Source organism: Scleropages formosus, chromosome 4, assembly GCF_900964775.1.
Source record: "Scleropages formosus chromosome 4, fSclFor1.1, whole genome shotgun sequence".
Lineage (NCBI taxonomy): Eukaryota > Metazoa > Chordata > Actinopteri > Osteoglossiformes > Osteoglossidae > Scleropages > Scleropages formosus.
In genome coordinates, this window is record NC_041809.1 from 37,988,895 (window position 1) to 38,002,104 (window position 13,210).

The following is a 13,210-nucleotide window of genomic DNA, read 5'->3' on the forward strand; positions in this document are numbered from 1 at the left end:
AGCTGTATAACAGGGAATTAGTACAGAGTGAAAGGAGTGATAAAATCACAAAGGATCTTAGCATATCGCTAAACCCATTAAATGTAACAAAGAAACATGTACCTTGCAATGGGGATCCTGCTGGAACGAGGCATTCTAAAGAGTGCAGATGAACATATATGTTCATAAAGGAGCTGAGAAAGAACCGTCTGTTAGAGCACAGAACACCTTTGCGGTGCTCAGAAGTGCAGCTGCTTTGTACCAGTGTTCCCACAAACCACACCTGATGCCTTCACATTAGGATTTTGAGGAATGTGGACCACATGCTTACATTTACATTTACATTTATTCTTTTAGCAGACACTTTTGTCCACAGCGACATACATCTCAGCAAAAGTACAATTTATGCATTACATTTAGAGAAAGAGACATGGCTGCAGACATGTAAGTCTCAAGTAAACCTAGTTTGTTCCCTACCACTTGCTGCACCGAGGTTCATCGTTCAAGTAGGTGCATAAGACACAGAATAGACAAATCCTGATGCCCGCCTACCATTTTTTTTTAATATTATAAGATGCACAAGCAAGCAAATACAATGCTGGAGTAGTGGCTGAATAAAGGCTTTATCTGGGGGTGCTCATGAAGTTACGGTGCATGAACATTTGCACCGTACGTGAGCTGGAGAGATCTTGGGCGAAGTGGGTTGGAAAAGGTGAGTTTTCAGACCCTTCTTGAAAACAGACAGAGTTTCCGCAGTTCTGAGTGACAGGGGAAGGTCGTTCCACCACAAAGGAGCCAGAACCGAGAACCTGCGTGCTTTACTTTTCGTGCGAGGTACCACCAAGCGAGCAGAAGTAGACGAGCGAAGGGGCCTGGCTGGGGTGTAGCGGTTGATCAAGTCCTGTAAATAGCTAGGAGCAATTCTATTGATGCATTTGTAGACAATAACCAGGGTCCTGAATTTGATTCGGGCAGCTATAGGAAGCCAGTACAGAGAAATGAGAAGAGGAGATACATGGGAACACTTTGGCAAATCAAACACAACTCGTGCAGCAGCATTTTGTAGAAGCTGCAGAGGTTTGATGGCAGTAGCGGGAAGGCCAGACAGGAGAGAGCTGCAGTATCCAGAAGGGATGTCACCATGTCCTGGACAAGTAGTTGGGCGGAGTCAGTAGTGAGGTAAGGACGGATCCTGCGGATGTTATGCAGGATGTATCTGCAGGTCGGGGTTGTGGCTTCGATGTGCTGAGAAAAAGATAGACTTGAGTCAATTGTCACTCCCAGACTCTTAGCCAAGGAGGTCAAATTACTTTTGTAACTCCAGTAATATCTCTTTCCATCACTCGCTCAAGCTGCAGTCTCCCTCAGGGGAGTTCTCTGTGACAAAGAAGATATGTCTGCAGCATTATAAAAGGAATTATTTTGAAAAACATATTTAATATGTCTACAATGTTCGTATACTTATTACATGTATAAATTAATTGTTATATCCAATTGCAAGTTGTTCTCTTGTGATCACGCCTTGAATGTCAAAATTCAATTTATTTCTCAGAAGGGTGACGCAAAGCAGTGAACAATGTTCCAGTGAAGGACACTCATTACAGCATGACAAAATGCACATTACTGGAGATGAAAATGACCAAGATGAAGAGAGTAATGTAACAGTCATAGTTATATTAAGTAAGTTGGCTGGCAATAAATACTTTTATTCTATGACATACACAATACCAGAACTATTGCGCATTGTGTTTATATTTATGCTAACACATACTTTTCCTATTACTTGTGCTTAAGCGTAACATTTGATTTTATGCAAATATGAAAAACAAAAATGAAACTGGCGTTGTCATTATTTTCAAAAATGTACAATATTTTAATTCTCGCTGCCAAAGGAACGAAAGAAGTACAGGCTGACAGGAGGCAAGTGGTGTCTCCAGCTGTATGAAGTGCTCGTACGCGGGCAGAACAATAAAATACAAGGAGAGGCTGCGAAACGAAGAGCGCAAGTGAGACGCGTTCAGAGAAGTTCGTTCTCTGGCGCGGCCAAACAAACGCGCCACACCTGTGCCGACAGACGCGCGCAGCAGCGCCCCCTGTCGGCGGTCAGGAGCGCACGCGTGTCCGGCTGGTGGCACCGAGGCTTCGGCCCGCAGACTCTCGCACTTAGAACTGCGAAGTGTCTCGTTGAAAAAGTCCTTCTGCATTTTTCATACAAACCGAAGAGCGCAGGAGTCGTTTCGGGGTTTATACAGCTGACGTGTTATTTGAGCTGCAATTACTAACATCCCACTATAGCTGCATCCGTAAGGAAGGTTATGCGTTCATGGGTAGATGAATAACTGTCAGACACATTTATTAAAATGCCTTTAGGAAGGTATATTTGAAGGGATATTTAGAGGATTATTTTTATGCAGATATGCTGAATATGTAGCCATATGCTGTATAGTAGAAGCAGCACACATGGGAAGCAGTAGGGAATTTTAATTACTGGGATAACTTTTTCTTTGCTTTATTTTGAAAATCTGTTTCATGGATCACATCCATGATTTATTATGCTTCAATATCATCCCTGTCCAACTAGTCCCAAGGTAAGGGGGCTAAGAGTATTGTAATACTTTTAGTGATGTATTTGATTTTAAGTGAAACATATGGATAAAGAGATTGGAAACACATACAGGAGTATGCATAATTATAATTAAACTGACTACTTTTAATTTCCAGATTTAAATGGCGGTCCACACAATGACCATATTGGGTTCTTATATGACATGTATTTTACTCTGCTCTTCATTGTGTATTGCTGTGTGTTGTGGGAAGATTTTAGTCGCCTGCATCTCAAAGAAAGAATGAGAGAAAAATCATGGATTTACAACAGTAGCGTTGGCCTTGGTGTGAACCTTCTGCACTCAGATACTGGAAATTTGTAATATAGTGGAAACAACGGATTTCCTTATACATTAAATGACACATTTTAATTTAGGTTGCAAAACGTTTCTTCTGTTGTCCCTCTTCGCTCATTAGCAAAGCTATTTTCCAAAAGCAATGTAATTTATGAGGAGGGAGCAGCTCAAGATCATGTATTTCGAAGAGCGCACTTTGTAGAAAAATATACAGTATGTATGTATAACAGTGGCTACATGTAGGAATTATAGTCGCCCGCCGTTCATTTCCTTCGGAGGCCAAGAATCTGAATGAAGCTTTTTAAAAAATAAATGACACCGCCTAGTGTGGTCACTTTCTTGTTGTACTTCAGTAATTCTTCCTGAAGAGTTGTTTTATTGCACCGAGAGTCATAAATCATGATCGTCCTCTTTACTGAACATTTTCGTCCGCGAGTCACCAGGCGCGTGGACATCATTGATGTGGTCCGAGAAACAAGGAATTAGTGACGAAGGAAAAGTGGAAACATGGTAACATGTTACATGGTGACACTAAAAGTGCCAGTAGCCTTTGAACGAAGCCGCTCCGACTGCGGTCCGAAACGCCCGCTTTTACCCCGATGACGAACATTTTTTTTTTCCAGCGAGCGCGAGGCGAGCGCGACCTGCTTCGAAACCTGCAGCTCTCGGTTCTCGTGGAAAAAAAAAAAAAGTGCGCTTTTTCCCTCGTTCCCCACCGAGCGCTCGAGCGCCGTTCCTCGGCTCGCGCGCGCTCCGCTAATTGCGCGCGTGGTTACGCGCTGAGAGCGCGAGGGGCGGCGGCCGGGAGCGCGCGGCGTATTTTGATCGCAGCGCCGCATTGTTGGCGAGGGCGGCCCTTTCAAGCCACAAGTGGCACGTGAATGGCGCGCGCGCTCTCGAGTGCAGCTCGAGCCGCTCAAGGGCAGCAGGCTTTTGAAAGGCGCCGCTCGGCCTCCTGCTATTCAAGAGTCGCCTCTTCGTCCTGTCCGCGTCCCCCCCCCCCCCCCCCCCCCCCCCCCCCGTGGGCCGCGGTTTAAATTGTTTGTGCCCCCGCCTTGTTTAAACATGAAAGCCGCTGGAATAAGAAATGTTGCTTAACATAATTAAAGGGGGAACTGCTATCGAGGCACATTCTGCGCATGTTTGCTCTAAATTCGCAGTGATTTGACGGGTGCTGAATACAGCAGAGTTCTGCTTAATGCAAAGTAAGAACACATTAAGTAATAGCTCCCCGTGACCGTTTTGCAGACCTATTTACATCATGTCATAATAAAAGAAAAAAAAGTGCATCCCCGGAGTGAATTGTCTCTTTCGACGCACTTGGCCCTAAGGCTGTAGGAGCTACTCGAGAGATCACTGTGATGACCTCAGAAGCCCGGTACAAGGCATTTTGTTAGGCTGATTGCTGTAGGTGCGGGATCTATTTATTAACCCTGACATGGTGCATGGAAGTGCCTTTTTTCTTCTTTTTTTAAATGACAATATTTCACGGTAGCGGACAGATGCCGTGCCTACTGCGCTTGAGTGTCCGGCTCGCGGAGCCACTGTCAAACAGAGGCAAACAGACGAGCGGGTAATGACACGGCATATACGCACGCAGGCCAAGAGAGCGGCGCGGGCGAGGAAGAAGAGGAGAGAAGCTCGGCTGATGTGACGAAGGCGCCCGGCGCTCGCTGGCCCTCGTGATGTCGCTCTCGTTTACATTTACTTGCGCTCATTTCCTTCGGTTACTGCGTTCTCGTTTGCTCCCGTTCACGTGCTCTGTGAATGTTTCGCCGTTTGTGAATCCTGGCACAGAAAGCGCTGCTCGCCAAACCAAACGATCGCGCCAGAGCACTCAGCACAAGACAGTTTGAAAAGCACGGTAAACAACTCAAGGACTGTTGAATTTACACTGACAGTTACCTCTGCGGTAACCCTGTCACGAAAGACGGCAGGAAACTCAACGGACAGGTGTTTATTCATTTGAGCAAAGAATCGGTTTCAAATAAAACAACTTCAATCTCGCGTGCACTTTAAACAACAGCGAAAGGAACAGATGGTTAATAACAAGTGTTTTTTTTTCTCCCCCCCAAACCCATACCTAGAGCAATTCAGCTTTTATCACGAGAGAGTGTCTAAAGCTCTGCAGAAGAAGAGGTGACGCAGAGTCGCTGTCTTATTCTCCAGAGGACACATTTTTTTTTTAATCCAAGGAAAATTAAGGAAAAAACAGTGGAGATTCAAATCGTGTTCACATTCATCCTGTGCCACTGCCTGAAACGTTCTGAAGTCCTTTCCTGGCTCTCGTATAAAGAGCACTGGCGCCCGAGTTCTGCGTTTCCGTCTGAAAATATCAAGTATTCTTTATCTTCCAAGTACCTATACCTTTACCGCGCTCCTCTGTAAAGCAGCTGCCTTTGATCTTTGCTTCTGAGGAGCGCGGTGGAGACATAGCCTTCACTCGTGGCCCTGTGTTCTTCAGAGAGAATCGCTGTTTACCGCATTGTGCCCGTGCTCCGCTGGGAAAAGCAAAGAGGATTTGAGGCCATTCTTCCTCCTGTTCTCCCTCTTCTCCTCTTCTTCTTCTTCTTCTTCTTCTTCTCCAAGAGATGTTGCAGCAGATGAAGTTAATCAGCGATCTGCAAGTTTCCACCAAACACCCATTCAGTGTAGGGAGTAAAGTGTGGGAGCTCGACTCTCAGATCTCCGTGGCTCTCTGAACTGGCAATTGTAGCTGAACCGATTCGCTGAAGATGATAATTATTTTCCTGGACTTGTTAAGCACCATCACTGAATAACTACCAGCTGGACAAGTGGACCCTTTGGAGGAGGAAACGGAGCTGCGCTTTGGATATTTCTGACTCTTTGTGCCATCAGTGGAGTTTTGTTAAATCGCACATGTGAAAGTCTCATATAAGTGCAGACTGGAGTTTGTGTTTTTGTCTGGCCTTTCAGGCTTCTGCGTTCCGAAGGACTGCGGAACCCGGGACGCACCAGATACTTTGGGTCTCGGGGTGCTTTGCAACTTGCGGGACCTACGGAGGATTTCATTTTGAGGGAATGCCTCACTGCTTGTCTCTCCCCACCACCCTTTGCAGCCGGTACCGGAGACTCACTGCTCAGTTCTCCGCCTTTGTCTCGTGGCAGGAATGTTTGGGAGGGACTGTAAAGCAGCGATGAGCAATTAATAAATCAGCAGAGTGCATCTTGTGTACCTTTAACACCCCGGAGGCCCTTGCCCTCCCTCCAGCTTCAGAGTAACACATGTAGTCTGCTTCGCCTGCTCCAGGTTTTCCTGGAGAGATTGCCGCTCATTTCAGCGGTGCCACGGACCCGTCTTTGGCAGCAGCCCTCATTAAAATGCAGCATTAAATCAGCGAGGTGGACCTTCTTAAGACTTAAGCACTGCGCACACACTGAAACGAGAAGCTTGCCCTTCTTTTAAGTACAATTTAGGGGAGATATTTTACTTTAACCGAGAGTCCATCACCTTTTTGGCACACGGCAGGCCCAAATGCATTACTTCACTCCTGATATATATGTAACATTTCATCTTGCAAAAGATGGTGGACCGTAATTAATTTAAAACCCTGTAATGGGAATGAATATTTATCATGACTGACAATAAAATTAGGAAAACATTCAATTACAATCACCGGTAATTTATTATTGTTATTGATTTGTGTTATGCACACATTAATAAAAAGATTTCATTACATGGAGGGGAGAAGGTATTTTGCATCTGGCCTTACTGCAATATTTTACATTACAATTACTCTGAAGAGAAGAACTAATAATGCAAAATGGAGATGAGACTGTCTCGTTCTCTCCTTCTCTCTCCCTCTCTCCTTCTCTCTCTCTCTCTCTCTCTCTCTCTCGTTGCACTTCATTGAATCTTATTAACCAGACTGCAATACGGAGGGAAGGACAGAGCCTTGTTCCTACCGTTCAAAGTACGTCTTCATCCACGTTCAAGCGGAGCTCCATTCAAGTGTGATTAAGGCATGAGCGGAGCGGTGCCACACGCCGGCCCGTTGCAGGTCACCGCGCTATTAGGATATCAAGACTGAGCCATTGCAACGGACAGGAGAGGAGCCCCCGTCTGTGACCGAGAGCATCTAAGCGCCTTTATTTGTGTGACTTTGCCTGCTGCAGGAGCGCCGCGTGCAAAAGCGCCACACTGCTGCACGCCCAGATCTCCGATGATGGCAAACTGCTACTTACTGGGAACGACAGCTCCAGAACCGGTGTTAATGAAACGATTGATTGAACGATTGTCAGATTCCTGCAGCTAAATTCTTGTATCTCGGAAATTAAGACTGGCCTTTTATTGAAGAGTCACAGTCAAACCTCGTGTGATGAGAGATGCTGTAGTTTCCAGACACCATTTACTTCTGTTCCCTTCTGTTAAAACTGTGAGTGTCAGGGACTCCGTGAAGAAATATTGTACGTTTTAAATATTTCACAAAGCTGATCAAAGTTTCTGCACAAAACATAAAAACATCTTTCTGCTTGCACTTGGGGAACGGGAAACCAGTTTGCACTTGATTTATTGCATACACGTGTGTACAATATATAACAGTGTTATTAGCATCAATTTTAACTTACAAATGCTCAGAAAACATTAGTTGTAACTAAATGCAAGTGACTTTTCATAGAGGTGACCTGACCTGCACTGAGATTTGCAGCTGGATAATTTGAAACTGGGTGGTCAGCCATTGTGGTCATTGAATAATATTGATTCACCTTGTCAAAACACTCTCTCATTCTCTCTCTCTCTCTCTCTCTCTCTCTCTCTCTCTCTCTCACACACACACACACACACACACGCACACACACACCAGTGTTTAACAGAATCATCTTTCCAAAGCAAGAAAAATATTTTTCTCTTCAAATATTCCTCTAGAGAATAAAGGCTAAACAGGCTTTTAATGACACAATTATTTTTATCATTTTTGTCAGAAGAAATAACATTCTACATTTTTTTTCTGTAGCACAAAACAAGAGCCTTTGGAATACAGAATATTTCACCACAAGCCTTCTGGACACACATGGAAACACAAAAACACAAAGAAAGATTTCAGGTCTTACTGTCAGAGTGAAATATGCGATCGTAATAAACTCTGCATACTTCTTCTGTACAAGAAACAATTCTGGGGTCCGTTTTCCCAACAAACTGTAGCACTACAATGATTGCAGCGCATTAGGAAGTGAGGGAACTTATGACAGTTTTGGGAAACGAACCCATATTATTTTTGCCACATAGGGTAATGTGACAAGCAGCTCATTAAAATCAATAGCGTTAAATCAGTTCGGAGTTTATGTTGTCCCTGAGCTTTCAAAACTTACTCCTCTCCGAACGCATGTAACGCTGCTCTCTTTACTGCGCTCTGTTTCTGCCGGCTGCTCATTTCACTACTGTCACGCACGTGCGGCGTGTGCATCGCAGAAGTCTAACAACCTTCCGGGTTTCCTCTGATATCGTTCCACTGGAAGATGACTGCAGTGGATGCTTTGTGCTTTTTATTTCACTTATTTAAAGATCCCATCATGTGGATGAAAAGCAAAAATTGACATTCTTGGTAGATCCCCATTAAGAAAAACAAAACAAAACAGATTTCCGTCACTCAGCATTTAGTTGCCCAGCTTTAGGATATTTGCAGGTTACTATGTTGTGGAGGCAATGCTTTTATCCAAAGTGACAACTTTAAACAGCTGGAAATGTTCAGTGGAGCTCTGCGCTCAAGAAATTTACAGCAAGACCCCTTCGGGGACCATCAGCCATCAGGCTTCTGTCCGGTTCCTTAACCACGTCTTCAAGCGATGCGGGACCTTTTGCCCGAGCAAAGTGAACGAAAAAGTGTTTCACGTCCGCAGAGCTGAAACGGGTACGGGAAAGAGATCAGACTTGTTCATTTTTCCTGCGAGCCTTTTTGAGCTCGGAAACACGACCAGCGGAACGGGACTCGTTCTCTCGGTCTAGGGGTTCACACCGTTTGTGCAGCGGAGGAAACGGATGCCCGCGTGCCCAAGCGCCAGAGTGCATGTGTTCCTGTACCGCGCACCGCGAAGGAGACAGCAGAGCGTCGTTATCTGCATTTAGTCCGTGAGGAATGGGTTGTCGGCTCTCATATGGAAAGAGCGCTGTCTTGCTGCTGATGGGGTAGGGGTGGCGGGGGGTGGCGGGGGGTGGCGGTGCGCTGGCAGGCAAGGTATGCTAAGCAGGCCATCGTTACGATTAAATAAAAGATGAAGGGGCAACAGTGTGCAGAATCATGGAGCAGGCACAATTGAAAGCGCGGTAAAATATGTATCTAATTTTCAGACTGCCACCAACCTTTTAATTTAGTCGGGCAACTAGCAGAAATTTGCATGGCATTTAAGCGCTCATTACAATATTAATCTGCCCTAAAAAGATAGAGCTCAAAGGTTAACTGTTATTCCCACATCAATGTTTTATGCCTTTTTTAGGCAACCTGAAGTGTTTTCAATGGCAGCGGTCACATTTAGCCAAGAGTGGGCGAAGGAAAGAAGAGAAACGCATTTTGAAATACAACATCGGAGGACACGCTGCTACTTGACATTTTGCTGACTCAACACACTTCAAAGCACTGCCACGGTCGCTGGTGCAACAGCGCCCATGTAAGACAAACTTAGGCAGCAGGAGAATTTGGTCAGGCGCTCGCTCTCCAACGTGCCTCACATTTTCATCATGGATGAATTCGCGCTCAAGCTCCCGTTCAGCACAATGCGGCCGAACGAGTTTGCGGTGGAGGCCTCCTGCCACCAGGGGAGCGCCTGCGAGGTGCCTTCCTCACAGCAGGGCCCCGCGAGGCCGCAGCGAACGCGATGCACGTTACTTCTCCATACACGCGGAATTAAGCGAGGAGCGACGGCAGGTTCGCTGTGCCAAGAATCAGCTTTGGTTTGGGGCGGCGGGGGTGCTGTGAAATTGCAGATCTCTGCCACACACACTCGGGATACATAAACAGCACAAACACACACCGCTCTCCCGTCCCTCCAGGTCTCTGGGAAGACATTTCCGAGAACATCCCTCCTTACGTACCGGCCCGGCAGCCAAGTGCTGCGATGTGCAGACATTAAAAATGTACCACTTGTCAATGGACATGATGTCTTCTTCACAGCACAGCAGCACTTGGCGACAGAAGGGGGGGGGGAGGAGGGGAAAGAGCAACAGTCAGTAGCAGGAACCTGGTTGCGTACGTCTTTTTCTCCCAGTTCTTACAGTTTATTACCGCTGTATTGTTGTTTGCGCTGTAAGTGCCGAGTACATGACTGAAGGCTGCCAGCTTTCACAGCTGCTGTGTGTTTACACAATACCTTCACATATGTGAGCTGCACTGTAATATACTGCCCTGTGTGTTAGCCCTCCTCCCCCCCCCGTGTCCTTCAAATAATAATAATAATAATAATAATGCAATGTTAAGGAGGAAAAAGCCTTCTCTTAATATGTCTTATATGATGTTTTGAGTGTCCGATTCTTGCGGACTTGGAAATAAACCAAACAGAACTGGAAACTTTAGCTTTTTTTTAAAGCTTGGTGTGACTTTTAAGTGCCACAACACAAAATGTATGCTGTTTATTTACATCAAATCTGTTACATGATGCACACGAGAGCCGATTCACCGTCAACCTTTGTGCGGCCTGAATAAAACATCAGCGAGTGCTGTGTTTCATGTGACAAGCGCAGATATTCTGAAAATCTACAAGGAGCAGCATCCCTTTACTATGGTGACAGGAGAAATGCGGCTGCTGTAGGTCCATCTGGCCGCTCGCTTTTCTCCGATGTCATACAGCCGAGCTTTGGCCTCAACTTTTAATGACGAAAGCCTTTCTGAAAATATATTTGCTTATTATTCAGTGATTACTTGGAGCATGTTATCATTTCTCAGGAAACAAAACTGTGTGAAATCGCACAATTGACTAAGAATGTAGAGAAGAAACACATCTCTCGTCATTTGCTGCTGATGTTGGTCCAGAGCAAACGCTGGCCAGGGTCATGGAATCAGGGCCCACTGGCCTTTCGCTTCCAACTAATACAGTAGTGGAAAATCGGGCTCTGGACTTCAAAGAAATGTAAATGGGAATAAATGTCAATAAATGTAACATTGTGTTATACCATCAAATTAGATGAGATTTTCACTGTGGCAGAAAGACGACTTTTATGTGTGTTTCCCCGCTTTGGAAGTTGTTGTTCTGAAAAGCCCGTGAGACTGAGAGAATCACTGATCACGTGTGTGTTTTATTGTTTTGGTTTATTCTTTTATTTGATCTCCCGCGCGGCGTTACAAAAACACAAGTAAAGAGGAATAAAAGGGAGGCGCGGAGCTGCATTTCGGCGACACCGTCGCGCAGTCCTGCCGCACGAAGGTATCGCGCGCACACACACACACACACACATACAGACTCTGCGATCCAAAGTGCCCACGAGTTTCAGTGTGACGGAGGTGAAGAGAAAAAGCCGGAGAGAGAAAAAAAGACTCGTTAATCAAACGGGGACAAGTGAATAGCGGACTTCGCGCTGTGTAGTTTTAAGCATGGCCAAACACACACAATGAAAAGATTTATGACTTTAACCCCGAATAAAGGCAGTTTATACAGTAAACACGAAATGCACTCGCTAATGATATTTTTCCCGTAAATGAATTTCTTTTTCACTATATCTGTACAATTCTTGTCAGCAGTGCTGTTTCTTACTTGAAAATAAGGGCATCTAAAAAGATCAAACATGCGTATGGCCTTGGAAATGCAGACAAAGGTATAGAGGAGCCGCTCTGAAAACGATTACGCGTTTAAAGTCCTCAAAGTTCTCGCTCAGTGAGACGTCCAGCTGTCAGCGCTAAGGCCCGCCCTCCACCACTAGGAAACCCATCTGCTTCCCCCGCGCCTCCAATAGGGTGCCAGGCTTGGCGTCACGGCGTCGCTCATTGGGTGGAAGAGGTGCCACTCGTGCTCGGCGTGGGCTGGCCGACGGAGCCGCTGAATGCAGCGCTTCTCAGTTTCGCCACCACACTTGCGAGTGCGGTAGTAGCCCATTGCCTACTACTCGGCGCGAGCGCGGCTGCATGAGAAAAAGCAGGAGAGAGTGAAAGAGGAGAGAGGAGAGAGGAGAGAGTGAACGGCGCAACCGGGAGAGAGAGAGCGAAGTAGAGGAAGGAAAGGAGAAAGGGAAAAAACAAGCAAACAAACAAACAGAAAAAAAGAAAGAAAGAAAGAAAAAAAAAAAAAAAAAACTAAAGTGACTATGGCCGTATCAGCAACTCCCCCGGTGCTCTCCCCTACCTCCACTCCGGGGTCCGGGGGGCTCTTTCGCTCCGATCCCCTGTACACGAGCCCCGCCGAGTCCCCGAGGCTCACCAGCAGCATGATGAACACGTTCATCAGCAGCGGCGGAGGCGGCGGGGGCAACGGCAACGGCAACGGCACCGGCACCGGCGTCAATAACGAGTGCAAGATGGTGGAGGTGCACGGGGTCAAGGTGGCCTCGTTCAACGTGGACGGACAGGAGCTCATCTGCCTGCCGCAGGTCTTCGATCTCTTCCTCAAGCACCTGGTGGGGGGGCTGCACACCGTGTACACCAAGCTGAAGCGCCTGGATATATCTCCGGTGGTGTGCACCGTGGAGCAGGTCCGGATCCTGCGGGGGCTCGGGGCCATCCAGCCCGGCGTGAACCGCTGCAAGCTCATCACCCGCAAGGACTTCGAGGCGCTTTACAACGACTGCACCAACGCCAGGTTAGAGGCTCGCTCGCGCGCGCGGACACACGCACACGCACACGCGCACACACACACACACGCACGCACACACACTTGTTCGGCGCTGGCACGAGCCCAGCGCTTCGCCCCTCTTTGTCCCCCTTGTCACGCGTGGCCGTGTCTCCTGCGCCGCGGGGTAACAAAACAAAGGTCCCAAACGGCGGCCGTCCGGTCACATAGGCGGCTGTGACCGCGCGCGAAACTTTCCCAACTAACTAACTTTTGTCATTGCGAACCTTCAGCCCACGCGTTTGTGTGTGTGTGTGTGTGTGTGTGTGTGTCTGAGTCTGTGTGTCACTGTGTGTGTGTGTGCAGTTTAATTATTAATGCGTTACACAGCCGGATCTTAACGGTCCCCTCACGAGTCCTTATACATTTAATTTCTGCAGCTAAGAGAAGAGCGCAAATCGCGCACATTTGCGGCATTTCGGAGCACAAGGAACACAGCTGTGAACCGCACTGACCCCACAGTCACTTCTCCTCCTCGACAAAACTTTTCCTCCGCTCCTTTTCTTTATTTTTACCCTCATTTGATGATGCCTTCCTTCGCACAGTCGGTGTGTTTCGGAGGC

The 13,210-nt window shown here is 46.7% G+C and overlaps 1 protein-coding gene across 3 annotated transcripts in view; it reads left to right on the top strand.

Moving 5' to 3' along the window:
* Positions 1 to 12,058: 12,058 nt before the first annotated feature.
* The window catches only part of dacha (dachshund a), a 122,113-nt gene continuing 120,961 nt past the window's right edge, over positions 12,059 to 13,210 (top strand). For all 3 annotated transcript variants that reach the window (XM_018751995.2, XM_018751996.2, XM_018751997.2), the window contains exon 1: positions 12,059 to 12,617. In XM_018751995.2, the coding sequence (XP_018607511.1) occupies positions 12,127 to 12,617 (491 nt within the window). In that variant the 5' untranslated portion in view covers positions 12,059 to 12,126. The remainder of the gene's footprint in view (positions 12,618 to 13,210) is intronic.